The sequence below is a fragment of the Tachyglossus aculeatus genome, chromosome 14 (assembly GCF_015852505.1).
Source record: "Tachyglossus aculeatus isolate mTacAcu1 chromosome 14, mTacAcu1.pri, whole genome shotgun sequence".
NCBI classification, from domain to species: domain Eukaryota; kingdom Metazoa; phylum Chordata; class Mammalia; order Monotremata; family Tachyglossidae; genus Tachyglossus; species Tachyglossus aculeatus.
The window spans coordinates 16,836,246-16,854,092 of NC_052079.1; the positions used below are offsets into that span (position 1 = coordinate 16,836,246).

Here is a 17,847-nt window from a genome sequence, read left to right on the forward strand (position 1 = left end):
ACTTATTGAGCCGCGTACTATGTGCAGAGCACTGTGCTAAGCGCTTGAGAGAGGACAGTTTGACAGTGTAACAGACACATTCTCCGCCCACCACCGGGTTACTGGTAGTTGAGTGCCGTGTTGGCATGTGACTGACATGGGGGAAGCAGGAGGTGTACAAGATCAAGTGATGTATCATGATAACTAGCACCGATGTCATCAAAACGTATTTGAAACCGGAGGATTCCTGCCATCTGAATCGGTCTCGGAACAGTCTGTTAATCTTGCTCATTTCTAGGAATTTGGTCATTGTTCAGAAGGAAATACCTTGTATTTCACTCTTTGGAACTTTTGCACCAACCCTGTTACATGGTACTCTCCCAAGCACTTAATACAGTGCCCTGTACACAGTAAGCTCTCAAATACCATTGATTGATTTCAAATTTGATAGAACACAGTTCTCTCCTTTTCCAAAATCCCTTCTCCTCCTGGAGGCTTTCCTTGATTAATTTCCAGGTTCCCCTGTTCATATCCTTGTACATATTTAATATTCTATTTATTTTGTTAATGATGTGCATCTAGCTTTAAATTCTATTTGTTCTGTCGACTTGACACCTGTCCACATGTTTTGTTTTGTTGTCTGTCTCCCCCTTCTAGACTGTGACCCCGTTGTTGGGTAGGGACCGTCTATATGTTGCCAACTTGTACTTTCCGAGCTCTTAGTACAGTGATCTGCACACAGTAAGCACTCAATACAATTGAATGAATGACTATCCTCCCCCGCCAATCAATTAGTGGCATTTATCGAGCCTTACTGTGTGCAGAGTATTGTAAGCTCATGGTGAGCAGGGAATGTGTCTGTTGTTATATTGTACTCTCCCAAGTGCTTAGTACAGTGCTCTGCACACAGTAAGCACTCAGTAACTGTTCTAAGCACTTGGGAGAATGCAGTAGGGTTGGTAGACTAGATCCCTGCCCTCAAGGAGTTTGGTCTAGTGGAGGAGTGTACAATCTCATTGCATTTCTACCCCGCCGAAGCACTTAAGTAATAACAATGTTGTTGGTGTTTAAGTGTTTACTGTGTCAAGCAGGAGTCTCAGCATTGGTGCAGGTACAAGTTAATCACATTGGACACAGTTCCTATCTCACGTGGAACTCACAGTCTAAGAATGAGGGAGGAAAGGCACTGAGTCCCCATTTCGTAGATGAGGTACCTAAGACACAGAGAAGTTAAGTCACACAGCAGGCAGTTGGCAAGAGGCAGGATCAGAACCCAGGTCCTCTGACTCTCAGGCCCCTTTGTGCTCTTTCCACTAGGCCAACCTGCAATTCCAGTTGCCCATGGCATTTTTGTACTCATCTTAACTCAGAACCAACTCCTATCACACCTATCCCTTTCTTCCCTCTACTGTACCTCTTCCTCACTTGATTTTATACTCCTCGAGAGCAGGAACCATATGTACTAATTCGATTGTGCTCCCCCCTGTACTTGGGGTAGTGCTCCTCATATAATAGGTGCTCAATAAATACTACTGATTGCACAGTGGAATGGGAGAAGGAAGCAGGGAGGTTTTCAGGAGAAGTACACAGAACCAATCCTACGCTTGACATACCGTTCTTATCTTCATTACTACTAGTGAACTGCCGTCTTGTCTGCTTCCACCCAATTTCGAATTCTAGCACATTGGATTGCAGCAAAGTATTTGCTTCCAACTCCATTTTTTAGCATGAAAATTAGACTAGTAACTTAAATCCTGTTGAGCTGGAGGGATTTGATTTTTTTTTTTTTTTAAATGTGCGCTTGTCCCAGTCTCCTAGCAAACCTTTTAGGTCCTGAAACAGGAGTCTCTTGCTTGTTGGTATGTCCGTAGTCGCACTGTACATTTTATATGGGTAAGGGTGGTTATGCTCTCAAAATAAGGGCAAAGGCACTCTTGTGCAAAGTTATAAATACCAAAAACTGTCAGACGAATAAAAGTGTACGGAGAGGCTCGGAATCTAGCATTGACCTTGTAATACAGGCAAATGCCATTTTTATGGCATACATTCGGCTCGACTATAAAATGTGTTTATGACCCAATTTGAATACAACACATTCTTTCCCACAACAGGAGTCTGTTCTCCCTATTTCACAACTCACAGGTTGGTGTGATTTGGGGCAGAAAGGAAGATTTGTGCCCAGGGCCTCCATGGTGTGAGGCTCCTGTGTTTCTTAGCCCCTGTTTTTGCTTTACTGACCTGCGTCGTTGCGGTATTCCGTGTTTTCACAACTGTACGGTAGTGAATGCAGTAAAATCGCAGGCAAGTTTATAAGCCTTCCGTTCACGATGGACGTAGTAACAGTGTGGACATTTGTCCTTAAAACTCTCAGCTGTTGAGGTATCTCTGAACCTTCTACCCCCCTCACCCCTAAACCAGTTGAATCCAGTTTTTACTTTAGAGCAATTTTCCCGTAACAGGAGGTTTTTCAAGGACATAACCCCTGTATTTTAGGTGACATTTGGACATTTGATCGATTTGTCTGCAATGTATGGAACTCTCTCTGTTTACGAAGTTGAGTACTACCTGCCCAGCACCTTGTCGCAGGCGACCTTCTCCTCCGCAGATACTTTTGTACATATTCAGTCGGAGGCCCCAAATCCACAATTTTCTTGAGACACCAACCAAAGCAGTTACACTGCAGCCAGTTGTGCCTGACTGTTGGAGTGATAAGCCCAGCATCCGGCTTTTACAGTAACAGCCCTCGTAACCCCAAGGACTGTTGCATATGAGGGGGGCAGGCAAAACCCTTGAAGGTCACGGAAGCAGGATTCACATAATGGACGATTCATTTCTGTCTGTTTCTGCACGTTCTTCTCTTTTTCCAGTAGGATGACACACTGTGTAGAAATACTGCAGCTCAGCTGCCACCCCAAGTTCCCGCTTCCAACCGGGGGTGCTCCAGGTAGGCAGTGTGTATTTTCCCAGGCGGGTTTCCCGGTATAAGTCGCGGGCAGGGGTCAGTCGCTCTTCCCGAGCACTCAGTCTAGTGCTTGGCCTAGAGGATAGAGCCCGGGCCTGGGCGTCAGAAGGACCTGGGTTCCAGTCCCGGCTCTGCCACTTGTCTCCTGTGTGACCTGGGGTAAGCCACTTCACTTCTCTGTGCGTCAGTTCCCTCCTCGGTAAAATGAGGATTAAGACTGTGAGCCCCACGTGGGACAGGGACTGTGTCCAACCTCATTGGCTTGTATCTACCCCAGTGTTTAGAACAGTGCCTGGCACATAGTAAGGGCTAAACAAATACCATCAAAAACAAAACAAAAAAAAACCCGGAGTCCTCAAACCCTTCTCTCCCTAATTCCGCCCCTCCACTCTCTACTGGGCAGATCGGAACAGGGCTGCTGAGCAGCCACTGCAGACCGCCGGCTGGCTCAGGTTTCGGAAACTTCCCAGGGTGGCTCATCCGTCACAGGTCCCCCGTGCCAGCCAGCAACACGGCAAGCTGGCAAGACACTTCCTGCCAGTGCATCCTGGCAGGAATCCTGGTTGCAGTTTTCAAATCACCGTTTTCCCGAGGGCTCCAGGTGAATACTGGCAGTGGCGGACCATCAGAAGTTACGTGAAGCAGCGTGGCATGAAGTGGCTAGAGCATGGGCCCGGTTTCTAATCCCGGCTCCACCACATGTCTGCTGTGTGACCTTGGGCAAGTCACTTCTCCGGGCCTCAGTTCCCTCACCTGTAAAATGGGGATTAGGACTGTGAGACCCACGTGGGGCAGGGACTGTGTCCAACTTGTTTAATTTGTATCTACCCTAGTTGTTCGAACAGTGCTTGGCACATAGTAAGCGCTTAACAAGTGCTGTTGTTATTGTTTTGATGATGATGTTCTGATCGAGCTTGAATTCAGGCCACAGAACCTAGAAGCGGAAACTGTTTGTTGCAAGGGAAACCGTGAGAGAGATTGGCTCTCTGCAGAGCTCTGGGGTTGGGAATGCTATACCCTATCTTTCATCTGCTGGTCCTGGCTGTGTCAGGGGAAGTTGGGGATACTGGCCCTCCAAATTGGGGAATACTTGATTCTCCCCCCTCTAGACCTTAAATTCATTGTGGGCAGGGAATATCTGTTTATTGTATTATACTCCCCCAAACACTTAGTACAGTGCTCTGCACACGGTAAGTGCTCAATAAATATGATTGAATGAATGAATAGAGCAGAATGAATATTTTAGCCATCAACAACACCAGTGATGACCTGTCAAGTTGGAGTTTAGGACTCTTAATGATGATGATAATGATTATAATGGTAATAGTGATACTTGTTAGGAGCTATGTGCCGACCACGATACAAGATCATCAGTCCCTTCTAGGGCTCATATTATAAGTAAGAGGGATCCTTGTCTTTGAGGAGCTTAAAGGCCTAGTAACCGGAGACACATGGAAAATGATTTAGAAATAGAAGAGAAAGGAAAAGTGGAAGTTCAGATGAGTAAATATTTATAGTCGGGACTGGAAGCTGATATGTGCTATGGGTGCATAAGTGTATTTAATCCTGACTCTGCCACTTGTCTGCTCTGTGACCTTGGGCAAGTCACTTCCCTCCTCCGGGCCATAGTCAGCTCATCTGTAAAATGGGGGTTAAGGCTGTGAGCCCCACGTGGGGCAAGGACCATAGCCAACTGTGCGTCCACCCTAGTATACAGTGTAAATTAGACTGTAAGGTTGTTGTGGGCAGGGACTGAATCTGTTTTATTGTACTCTCCCAAGCATTTAGTACAGGGCTTAGTATGACTGACTGACTGATTAGGGTGCTTGGCACCTAGTAAATGCGTAAGCAATACCATTAAAAAAAAACAAACAAAACTTCTGCCTATCCTGCACCCTTGTGTCCTCAGTGAAGGAACTTGCTGTTTCAAGTTAAAAGGACACGTTTGTACCCTTTGAAAGTATAAACATTTCTTAGGTTTTTTTGTTTTTTGTTTTTACCTCTAGTGCGGGAGCTTTAACCCAAATTGGCCAAAGACTGATTTTTTTTTTCCAGCTGATCAAAGATCTGGTCTAGCAGAGTAAACGTAGGAGGTTGGAAAATTTCACTTTTCATACATTTCAGCTTTCTAAAATATCCTGACAGGTCACAATGTTCATTTGGCGTGGGGTGGTCAATTTTGGAAATCATAATAATAATTATGGTGTTTAAGTGCTTACTATGTGCCAAGCACTGTTCTAAGCCTTGGGGTAGATACAAGGTAATCAGGTTGTCCCGCATGGTGCTCACATTCTTAATCCCCATTTTACAGATGAGGTCACTGAGACTCAGAGAAGTTGTGGCTTGCCCAAGGTCACACAGCAGATGAGCGGCGGAGCTGGGATTAAAACTCATGACTTCTGACCCCCAAGCCCGTGCTCTTTCCACCAAGCCACGCTGCTTCTCGTGGTAAGAGATTTAGAGGGAAAGGAGAGCAGAAAAGTTTGACTCTTCCATTGTGGAGTGTATTTTTTGAATCCCTTACAACTTCCAGCCCCTCCTTTTAGCTAATACTTCATTACAGGAGAGAAGACTGAAGTAGGAACAGGCCAAAAAAAATCAGTTTCTTTTCTTTTAGACTTAAAAATACTAGAGCCTAAATGTCTGCCAGTCAGTCGGGGAAACTGAGTTGCTTCTGACAAGGAGAAATTTCAAGCTCATTTTTTGGGTGTGTTTAATGGAAGTGTGCATTTTGGGAAAGGCAGTGGTCCAAAGTGAAGTTATGAATTCTCTGCCACATGCATTATAAACAAAACACACCTAATTATCCCTGTTTTATGCCATGGTAACGGGTCAAGATCCAGGAAGACACCACCAGATGGGTCATTTTGAAGCAGCCTCAGTACCGTAGGAGCTTCTCAGGGCAACTGAACTTACCAAGCAGGTTCTGGAATTTGTGTGTCAGATGGCTTTGTCAGGTCTCTGAGGCTGTGTGGTGAATTTGCTTCTGTTCCCTCCACTTCTCCTGGATCTGAAGTGCAGCTGAAACCATCTCCGCCGTGCTTCACCGACTTCTCAAGCTACGTTGTGATTCTGGAAGAGTGCAGTAAAAGCTATTTTTAGCAGTCAGTCTAGAAGGGCTCTAGCTAGGAGCTCGTCAGCGGTTGAGGCCGCGGTAGTGGTGGCACTCTAATCTTTCCCCACCTTGTTTTCGAGGAGGCTGACGGTGGCGGCGGTGTCTTTGAGATGGGGTGGCAGCTCAGAAGCGGGGTCTAGGAGCTGGTAGGTCTCAGCGGGCATGATTCAGCATCCAGATGTGTGGCTGGTTTTCATGCCTCAGACTCCTGTGTTGATTGCTGTAACAGTTGGGAGACGTTTCTTGCTTTTTGCCTGTTTGGTTCTCTTTCAGTAGGAGACAGTGCTTTTAGGAGGCTGTTGGAGCGTGATGATTTTGGAGAATATTCTCTGTGATGAGGCCATCTTCGCATGGAAAGTACCTTCACTATGGGTAGAACATGTGACCATTTAAATTATGGGAAGCAGGGTGGCTTAGCGTCTAAAGCATGGGCATGGGAGTCAGAAGGACTTGGGGTCTAATCCCGGCACTGCCCCTTGGCCGCTGTGTGACCTTGGACAAGGCACTTCATTTCTCTGTTGCTCAGTTAACTAATCTGTAAAATGGAGATTGACTGTGAGCTCCATATGATAATAATAATAATAATGACATTTATTAAGCGCTTACTATGTGCAAAGCACTGTTCTGAGCACTGGAGAGGATACAGGGTGATCAGGTTGTCCCACATGGGGCTCACAGTCTTCATCCCCATTTTACAGATGAGGGAACTGAGGCACAGTGAAGTGAAGTGACTTGCCCAAAGTCACACAGCTGGCAGTTGGCGGAGCTGAGATTTGAACCCACGACCTCCGATTCCCAAGCCCGGGCTCTTTCCACTGAGCCACGCTGCCAGGGACTGTGTCCAACCTGATTAGCTTGTACCTACCCCAGCTCTTGGAACAGTGTCTGGCACATAGTGCTGTGTGTGTTAAAATTACTTATATTAATAATAATGATGGCATTTATTAAGCGCTTACTATGTGCAAAGCACTGTTCTAAGCACTGGGGAGGTTACAAGGTGATCAGGTTGTCCCACGGGGGGCTCGCAGTCTTCATCCCTCTTTTACAGATGAGGAAATTGAGGCACAGAGAAGTTAAGGGACTTGCCCAAAGTCACACAGCTGACAGTAAATACGACTGAATGAAAAACCAAGCCCTCCCATGGTGGGCTGTCTCCCCTTTTAGACCTTAAGCTCATTATGTGCAGGGAACTTGTCCGCTGATTCTGTTTTATTGTACTCCTCCAAACAGTGCTCTGCACGTAGTAAGCACTCAATGAATATGGTTGAGTGATAGAATCTCTTCTCCTGTGGCACTGCATCACGGTCCATCGCACGTTTATTGGCTTGATTTCCATGCTGCCATGCAGGGATCTGGAAGCCTCTTTTGTGAATCATGAGATAGTGCAGGATTGCTGTAGCAGTTTTTTGCAAGTTGACATGTCCTCCCCCTTTCTCCCCCTCCAAACCAGTCTTGGTGAGTTGGCCTGGCCCTGCCTATTGTCTTTAGAGCTACATAGGAAACCATGTAACAGAGAAATGCCCATTAATCCTTGGCACTGGCTTCTGCGGTTGGAGTTTCCCCGTGCCAGCAAGGCTGTTGGGTATTACCGTGGAGCTTCTTGTTGCGTTTTCGCTCTCCGACAACTGAACGTTTAGTCGTTCTGGCCGTCGGGGGCCACTTTTCAGTTCTCTAATTGTGTAGTACATGTGAGCTGGATGCTTATTAGAGGATTTCCTGTCCAGCATATGTGGCTACTGTCATTTGTACTCAAGTTCCTGCTGTACTAGGATCTAGTGAACAAGAGGCCACTTTTTGAATTATGGATGCATTCCAAATGTTGCTTTTCTGTTACAAGAAAATTTATAAGGACCTTTGTTACAGTCTTTTTACAGTCCTCCTTATAAGCTGAATAGACCATAGCTCCTTGTGGGCAGGGAGCATTCCAACCATGTTTATTACTCTGTTATCTCCCAAGCACTTAGTACAGTGCTCTGCACACAGTAAGTGCTCAGTAAATACCATTGCCCTTGGGGCACAGCTGTGCTCCATCATGCTTCCTTCCAAATGAGAATCCCAAGAACTCCCAAACTTGCCCTCCCCTAGAACGCAGGTTCCATCCTCCCTCCGACCCCCGGAACCTGTTTTACTTTAGTATAAATTGAGAAAGCTAAATGAGATTTCAAGTAAGGTGTATAAGAATGTAACTTTCTAAAGGATGTAACTTTTCATGAATTCCAATTCTTCTGGAAAGATCTAAAAATCTAATTCTCGAATGTACGGAAATCCTTTTCCTCTTATGTATCTACGTCACTCCCCCCTCCAACATCCCCTATCTTCCTTCCTGCTTTCAAACCCGATTTACTGTCTTTTTCTTTTTCCTTTGGTTCATCTTCTTTCTACTTCGCCAAATCTCCAAACTTCAATAGGTGAATAAACCTGACAGAAGCACAAGCCGAACATCTCCCCAGCTTTTCAAATTTATGTAGATGAACTTCAACTTATTTCATGTCCCCTCCTGCTTTAGTGCTTAGGCTTTTTTCTCCCTTCATTAAAAATTGTTGTTCTTTGCCAAATTTTGTCAATGTTGTGAGAGTGGTCATATTTGCATCCTCACCACCTGTAACTGCCTTTCAGTCTATCCGTTTCATCGGCCCACATTTCTATTTTGATTTTAGTAATTCCACCATATTCATTTAATTTTTCCATGTTGCATTTCAGTGCTGCAAAATTCCACTCATTTTTTTTTCTTCCTCCCCTCCACAACAGTTGCATTTGAAGTTTCCTCTAGCTCTGCTAAACTGTTGCAAACAATAGTGTTATGCGTTAGGAAACATGGTTGCAGTCTCTCTAACTAAATCCTTGGTGTGGAAAGGGTATGCATCTTTTTTGAGATATACCTGCTGATGTCCTCTAGAGCTGTTGTTAAGGAGACTGAAACCATGACATTGCATTAATGTAAACTAGTTTTGGCCCTGTTGTTTAGAGTGATATATCTAACCGCTGGACTAATTTGCTTCTTATATAATGAGCATGTAGGTTTTTTTTATCTTAGAAAGGATCTTAAAAGCAAAAGTATGATTTCAAAATAAATCTGTGCTCGTGATCTATTGCTCATTGCCTTGGTAGTAAAATAGAACTTAGACTGTTCAGTTAGACATATTCTTTCGGTATGTAAGAATGAAGGGACGTGTGTGCGTATATATATATATATATATATGTGTATATAGAGAGAGCAGTGTATCTCTGTAGCTGATAAAATTAGCCTAGACAGCAGCTTAGTACCATCTTCAGGAGTTGTGGCTCATTTAAACTTGATTTTTTTTTGGTATGAGGGAATGGGTGTTGACTTTATAATATCACTAGTTATTCACACTTCCCTTCAGCCTTACCTTTTAGAGATTTTGGGGAGAGTAAAGGTTTGGTTTTCTGTTGTCATGCGGCAGGGTAATATTTATTCATCTTTCTAGGATCTCTAAAACTAAGTACCACACATTTACACTTATCTCAGAGTGGAGGTAACCTTAAATTCAACCAACTACAAGACTTTTTCTCTAAGCGAAATGGTATTCTAATCTTACTAGAGCAGATTTTTAGCTGGGATGTTTTGCAGTAAATGCAGTTCCTATTTGGGCTGAATAACCTGCCAGGAGTTTTCAACTTTTAGAACTCAAACTTCTGCCATGTCAAAGTTGAATCCTGAAGTATTGCTGCTTTTCTCTGTACCAGTTTCATTGCCTACCTAATCTTGGGGACTCTTCTCCCCTTTCTCTGTCCCCATCCTCTCGATCTTTTTCTCTGTTCCTTGCTGAAAGTCTCCCCATCCATTTCCCTCCGTTCAGGGGCAGGGAACGTACCTGCTGATTCTTTTGTATTGTACCCTTCCAAGCTCTGCACATAGTAAGCATTCAATAAATACCACTGATTGATTGATTCCTATCCCTCTCCTTTCTTTCCCCCTTTGATTTACCACCTTCCCTCCCTCTCTTCCATTCACATATCTCCCAGCTCCTGGGATTATTCCTTTTCTCTAGCTCCCTAATTCCATACTCCATCTTCCTCTGTGCCCCACTCCTAGAAACCATCATTATCTCTTCCTCATGTCCTCATCTTCTCTCCACCTCAGTTGTACCTCTAAGTCGACATCCCCCTACTCTCCCCGAACTCCCGTCGTCCCTTCTCCTTTTTGGGCAATTGTTAATCATATTTACTGAGCACTTACTGTATGCAGAGCACTGTACTAAGCTCTTGGGAGAGTAAAGTAAAAATAAAATAAATGATGGTATTTGTTAAGCACTTACTATGCGCAAAGCACTATTCTAAGCACTGGGGAGGTTACAAGGTGATCAGGTTGTCCCACGGGGGGCTCACAGTTTTAATCCCCGTTTTACAGATGAGGTAACTGAGGCACAGAGAAGTTAAGTGATTTGCCCAAATTCACACAGCTGGCAGTTGGCGAAGCCGGGATTTGAACCCATGACCTCTGACTCCAAAGCCCGTGCTGTTTCCACTGAGCCACGCCAAGTACAATATACCAGATTGGTAAAATACCCTGAGGATTGCTAAAGAATACAAGGGACTGGTCGAAATGTCTTCCGAAGTCTTTTTGTTTAGCCTCCCTGCCAAAGCTCCTCCTTGTCAGCCTTCCTTAATAAATAATGGTATTTGTCAAGCACTTACTGTGTGCCAAGCACTGCACCAAACACCGGGCTAGATATGATACAGTTGGACCCAGTCCCTTTCCGCGTTCCCAGTCTTAAGTTGGTACCTGGCCCCTTTTGGGGATTTGTGTAAAAATGTGGCTAATTCAAGGTGTATTACATGATCCAAAACTGTTATTTTCTGCCACACACACATAGCGTTTTGAAGATTCCTGTCTTAAGGCTATATTAAGGATCTCACACATGTGGATTAGGACACGCCAGGGAAGATTGAAATGATAAAAGCAGCAAAACAGGATAAACAGAGGATCTCCCCCCCCCCCCCGCCAAAAAAAACCCAAAGAAATAAAAAAAACGAGAAAAAGAATAGGGGCCTAGGAGTCAGAGGACTTGGAAGCAATAGCCGGGGAGTTAGGAAGCTTGCTTTCTCCTTGTGGTTCTGATTTGGAGAAGCACAGAAATATCAAGTCCAGCTTTTCTGAGACTCCCTAGAACTAGCCTCAGCTCCAGCATTAGCTGTTTAATGATCTTGTGTTGAGCCATTAGTGTGTGCCAAGCTCTGGGGGCAAATACAAAATGAACAATTCCCATATGGTTCCTGTCCCACAAGGGGCTCACAGTCTAAGAAGGGAAGGCATCTGCGTGTGTGTGTGTGCACATACATGCACAGAATGAATTACAAGCAACAATAAAGTACAAATATCTATTTGTTAATTTCTGTCTCCCTCTTTAGACTGTGAGCTCTTTGTGGGCAGAAATGTGTCTGTTTGCTATTATATTGTACTTTCCCAAGAGCTTAGTACAGTGCTTTGCACACAGTAATTGCACAATAAATATGATTGAATGAATACAGATCCAAAAGGTCAGGATAACAATGTTGTTACCTTTTTTTTTACATATTTTTAACGTATTTTAACTGAGGGTCAACCCTCAGTTTCTTCCCTGCTCCCTGCAACAGCCCTTGGCCACAACTCTTCCCCCTGCCCCCCTCTTTTATTTATTTATTTTTTTTTATGGTATTTCTTAAGCACTTTCTATGTGCCAGGTACTGCTCTAAGCACTGGGGTGGATAAAACCAGTCACGTTGAACACAGACCGTGTCCCACATGGGGCTCACAGTCTTAATCCCCATTTTGCAGATGAGCTAACCGAGGCCCAGAGAAGTGAAGTGACTTGCCCAAGGTCATGCAGCAGACAAGTGTGCTGCGGAGCCAGGATTAGAACCCAAGTCCTTCTGACTCCCAGGTCTGTATTTGCGAGGAAGCCAGGCAAGGGTAAAAAGGGAAAAGTAACTGGGTGAGTGGAGAGATGCGTATAGTGTCTCCTCTGCTTCTTCCCGTAGCCATGCCACTATGTTGTATTCTCCCAAGTGTCTGGGAGAGTGCTCTGCACACAGTAAGCACTCAATATATTTGATTGCTATTTCCGAGTCAAGGGGTCTTTGGCAGAATTTGGAGTCCTTTGTGGAGCTCAACTTAGGCAATTCAAGCGGCAGGGTGAAATCCTCTACATCATGACTCCTTGCCTATTTTTGGGGGGGCTGCTGACTTCCTTTCCTGGACTGACACGGAGAAGTTTGCCTGGCCCTGGCTCAAGTTGGGGCAGTTGAACTCCGGGTATTGCCACAATATGAGATTATTTATATTTTTTACATGTTTTAAAAGCTAGCTATGGATAGAAATAGTGGTTTCAGGTAGATATATCCAGTTGATCAGTCAGTCATATTTATTGAGTGCTTACTGCATACAGAGCACCGTACTAAGCGCTTGGGAGAGTACAGTGTAACATAAGACACGTTCCCTGCCCACAATGAGCTTATAGTCCAGAGGGAGTTGCTACAAGGACAATTGGAGAAAAACTAGTTCAGATTAAGGTAAAGTAATTCTGAGCTCTTCCATCACCAGTCATTGTTGCTATTTGGTAAACTACTGATCGTTTTGTGTGCATTTTGGGTTTTGACTATAAATATCTGTAGCTTTAACCAAACTGATAATATATAATCTGCAACTTTTCTCACATGTTTTTTTTCAGGGTGTTCTAGGTGATATTAATTTATTTTCTTCTTTTTTTCCTCAATAGTAAAAAATCCCTTTGGAACATTTGAAAAAATACAAGTAAGTAACGCATTTCTCTAGACTCTGGAGTTTCATTTTGGGACTATCTATCTGCAGATACAAGGAGGGTGACCTGTATTTTGTAATGGGAATTTGACCAAACGGTCAGGATATTCTTTCCTTTTAAATTTCTGCGTAGCCAGTTTTAATGAGAACGTCATTCTTGTGTGTCTAAAGTCGACATAATTTTATAGTTTAGATTGGCGCGGTAAGTTATTTGTTCTTCATTGAACCCCTAAACCTTCCATCTCCCTTGCTTGATTCAGCAGTGCCAAGGAACATAGTCTTGTTAGCTACAGCAATCATCGTAAATGTGGAGTTATTTATTCGGATCAACTTTGAAGATAGGTTAACTCCAAAAGCAAGTCACCAGCCAACAGTTTTCCCTGGCCCTCCCTAACACTTGGCAGGGATTCATCTGATACGACTGAGTGAAGCAACCTCAACTTCAGTATTGCTGTTGTAGAGCATGATTGTTTTTCAGGCCTGCAATTCAAGGGTCAGTGCTAATGCTCCTGGCTGCTCTAATTAATGCACAATAGGATTCTTTTTTGGAAAGAAAAAAACGTTAATTACTAGTTGAAATGAGGTCAGGTCGGGCACTGAGGTAAACATCCCTGGTCTTGCCTTCAAATGTGCTCGCTGGATTTCTGAGGTGTCAAAGGGAACAGGACCACTGGAGCCCTGTCATCATCATCATCCCAATAGCAATTCATAATTATCTTGTAGCATTTCTTTAGTATTAACGCAGACGGATTCATTCAATCGTATTCATCGAGTGCTTACTGTATGCAGAGCACTGTAGTACATGCGTGTGATGTTTGTGAACCACACTGACTCCTGCATTTTCTCTATGGGGAGATGGAGTCATATTCTGTCCTTTCATAACTCGTATGTTCACTGTGTGATCTGGATAGGGAATATCCTATCCAAAGATGCAGCTTGGCCTAGTGGATAGAGCCCGGGCATGGGAGTCAGAAGGACCTGGGTTCTAATCCCGGCTTCACCACCTGTCTGCTCTGTGACCTTGGGCAAGTCGCTTTGCTTTTCCGTGCCTTGGTTAACTCATCTGTAAAATGGGGATTAAGGCTGAGCCCCACGTGAGACAGGGACTGCGTCCCAACCCATTTGCTTGTATCCACCCCCGTGCTTAGTATGGTGCCTGGCACATAGTAAGCATTGAGCAAATATCACAGTTATTATTACTACTGTCTCCACAGCATAAAGCTGTCTGGGTAGAACACACTGTCAGAAGAAACCCTTCTGGGCATATTTGTGGTGTTAATCAGTTTCCTGTGCCATAATGCAACTTTAACACCGGGTTTGACAACAATGTGCTCCTGTGCATATGAGGCACCCTCTCCTTCCCAGAATATGGGGTAATAACACTTAAGGTCTGGAACACAAGCGCTTTGTCGCCATTTCTTTTGGTCCCTATGTGTCTCTTTTTAACTCAGGCATTCCTCCAGTAATTGAATCATCAGGGAGTCTGTTCCTTGATTTATCCCCAGGCTTCTTGCCACCAACTAGCCAATCTCCCGCCTCCTCGTCTCTCCCCGACCATTTGCCATTTTAGGCCATTTAATTGGATTTTAAAAACAGTTGTCTCAGTCAGTCAGTAATGTTCAAGTATCCAGAAGGTCTTTTCCTTGTGTTTGCGAGCTCTCTCTCCACCAATCCCCAGCTTTAACTTTTCGAACTATAGAACTGTATCACCATAAAGGGTTCCTTGGGGGAGAGAACATGGGGGCAGGCCAGGGTGAAAGGCTTGAGGTATTGACCGTAGAGAATTTCCCATATAGTAGGTGCCTTCACTTAGAACCCTCTCAAATGTAAAAATATTGCCTCATTCCAGAGATAATACGAGAGAAGATGGCAAGATGGATAGTAAGCGTGCCTTGAGGGTTTTGGGTTTGATATTCGGGTTGTCGCTTTAGGAATAAGCAGAGTAAAAGGCCCGTAAATCTGTTGGGTTGGTGGGTGAGTGGGGACAGTGAGAGAGTATGGATGAATAATAGATTGGAGAGGAGAAAAGAAGGAAGCTAGGTGAGCGTTCATTTCCTCTACCACTTCTCCCTTGTCTGCTACCACCCAGCAGATGTTCAGGGAAACCGGTGATGGTCGTATTTGTGAGCATTTCAGTTATGCTGCCTTGGTTCGTCTGCCTCAAAGAAGGCTGTATTGGAAGGAGCTGCTCACCATTCCCACCCACAGTCGGAGATTGTGTTTCATCTTCCACCAACTTCTCCGTTGCTGCCAGTGGCAAAGCAGAAAGTCGGGGAGAGGAGGCAGCAGGACTGAGCATTTTCCTCTCAGCCTCCGGTCCCCTGCCCCTCCCTGCTGGGCTCGGCTTCTGCCAATTCTGGACCTGGGCTGGGCGGGGAGTCCCCTTTGCTTTGGAATTTTTGTTAAGTTTCTGACTACCGTTTAATAGATTTTCTTAATTCTAGGCAACAGACAAGAATATCATGATGAACGCCTTATACAAACTTCACGATAGATTGGCCCAAGTAGCAGGTAAGTTCTTTAAGATTCACCGTGAATAGAAAGTGTTTTCATTCATTCAGTCCTGTTTATTGAGGCTTGCTGTGCGCAGAGCACCATACTAAGCATTTGGGAGAATACAGAAGAACAATAAACGGACACATTCCCTGCCTACAATGAGCTTTCGAAAAGCTCACTGCAGCAGTGAGACCATTTTTCCACTCAGTTACTTGAGCCATGTTAAATGCTCTTGAGAATACTTTAATCACAGGTGTTTCAAGTTTAACCAAAATAATCTCTTTTTTTTTCCTGTGGTATTTAAGTGCTTCCTATGTGCCAGGCACCGTTCTAAGCACTGGGTAGATTCAACCTCCTCAGATTGGACCTAGTCTATGTTCCACATGGGACTCTGTCTTAATCCCCATTTTACAGTTGGAGTAACTGAGGCACGGAGAAGTTAAGTGACTTGCCCAGGGTCACACAGCAGGCAAGTGGCGGAGCTGGGATTATAACCTAGGTCCTTTTAACTCCCAGACCCAGGCTGTATCCACTAGGCTATGTTGCTTCTCTTGTTTTGATTGTTTTAAGAATCTGAGTACATAATTGTTGGTATGTGAAGTATAATATCCAAAATACGTCGGATAAAGTGAAAAATTTGGATAACATTTGGACTCATCTCTCATTCCACTCACATTTTCAACTTGTCACCAAATCCTGCCGGTTCTACCTTCACAGCATTTGTTAAAATGCATCCTTCCTTCTCCGTCCAAATTGCTACCATGCTGATCCAAGCACTGATCCAAACACTTACCCTATCCTTGACTGCTGCATCTGCCTCCTCACTGACCTTCTGGCCTTCTGTCTCTCCCCAGTCCACTCCGCAATTCACTCTGCTGCCCGGAGCATTTTCCTATTTAAAAAAAGAAAAAAAAAAAGAAAGTTCAGTCCATGTCTCTCCAATCCTCAAGAACCTCCAATGGCTGCCCATTCTCCTCCACATCAAACTGAAACTCGTTACCATCGGCTTTCAAACACTTAATCAGATCGCCCCACCCGTCCTTCCTTTCCTCAGTGGTGGCCTATATCAACCTGGCCCACACAGACTGCTTCTCTACTGCTAGTTTATTCATTATACCCCAATCTCATCTGTCTCTTTGCTTACCCCTGTCCCACCCCCCTCCCCTGGTACTCCCACCCTGCCCCCATATATGCCAGACCACCACTCTCCTCACCTTCAAAGCATTATTAAGATTACATCTCCTCCAAGAGACCTTCCCTGATTAAGTCCTCTCTTCCCTGGCTCGCTCTCCCTTCTGTGTCTTCCTTGCCTTTGGATTTGTGACGTTTGGGCATTTGGTATTCACCTCACCCTCAACCCCACAGCACTTAAGTATACATTTTTAAATGATATAAATTATTTATCTCGTCTGTCTCCGCCTCTAGACTGGAAGCTTGTTATGGGCAGAGAACTTTTTATTGATTCAGTTTTATCATTTGTAACTCTCCCAACCACTTAGTACAGTGCTCTGCACGTAGTAAGCGCTCAGTAAATACAGTTGATTGTTACCTGTTTTATATATATATATATAAACGTAGACTTGCTATGTCACATTCTTCTCTTTTATCTGAAATACCAGTGGAAAAGCTTGATTTCGGCTTGAGAACTAGAGCCAGTCAAATTTTCAGAGCTTCTGCATTTAGCAAATAATTTAAGTTGAGTATATGGTGTGTATGCACCTATATATGTATTTCATAAATATAATGAGATACTTAAAATGGTATATATTTTGTATATATTATCTTTAGTGTCTTGTTAATTGTTCAGGAAGTTGTCCTGTGAAAAACATTAATGATCATCTTTGTAGGGTAGTGATTGCAGAATGAACAGTATTACTTCTGAGCTTTCTATTTAAAGGATTTTGTAGGAACTATGTACTGTAGTCTAGTGGATGGAGCTTGGGCCTGGGAATCAGAAGGACCTGGGCTCTAATCCTGACTCTGCCACTTGTTTTCTGTGTGACCTTGGCAGGTGAGTTCATTTCTCTGGGCCTCAGTTCCCTCATCTGTAGAATGGGGATTAGAACTGTGAGCCCTCTATGGGACAGGGGCTGTGTCCAACCTGATTATCTAGTATCTACCCCAACGCTTAGAACAGTGCCTGAAACATCGTAAGCGCTTAACAAATACCACAATTATTATCATCATTATTGTTATTATCATTATTATTGCTAATAATAATGATAATAACAATAGTGTGGTTTCCTTGTACTTGTGTAATAAAATGGCTGAATTTAATCTTTACAGGAGACCATGCGTGTGGCAATTCTGTCCAGAAAAGACTTTCCATCCAGGAAGCAACTGCGTATTTAAAAGTAAGCAAGTAAACTTTGACTTTTATAGCCATTCTCTTATTTAAGGTTTTCCCGAGTAATCACCACAGCAGTCGCAGTGGCAATCAATCTTATATATCAAGGGCTTACTGTGTGCAGAGCTCTGTATTACTCTACTAGGGAGAGTAGAGTATAACAGTTGGTAGGCACTTTCCCTGCCCAC

General features: G+C 44.0%; 1 protein-coding gene across 1 annotated transcript in view; it reads left to right on the forward strand.

The window, feature by feature from the left end:
- The window catches only part of LEMD3 (LEM domain containing 3), a 46,530-nt gene that overhangs the window by 12,364 nt on the left and 16,319 nt on the right, over positions 1-17,847 (forward strand). Inside the window, 3 exon segments of the mRNA XM_038756497.1 lie at positions 12,776-12,810; positions 15,261-15,327; positions 17,599-17,666. Of these exon segments, the coding sequence (XP_038612425.1) occupies positions 12,776-12,810; positions 15,261-15,327; positions 17,599-17,666 (170 nt within the window).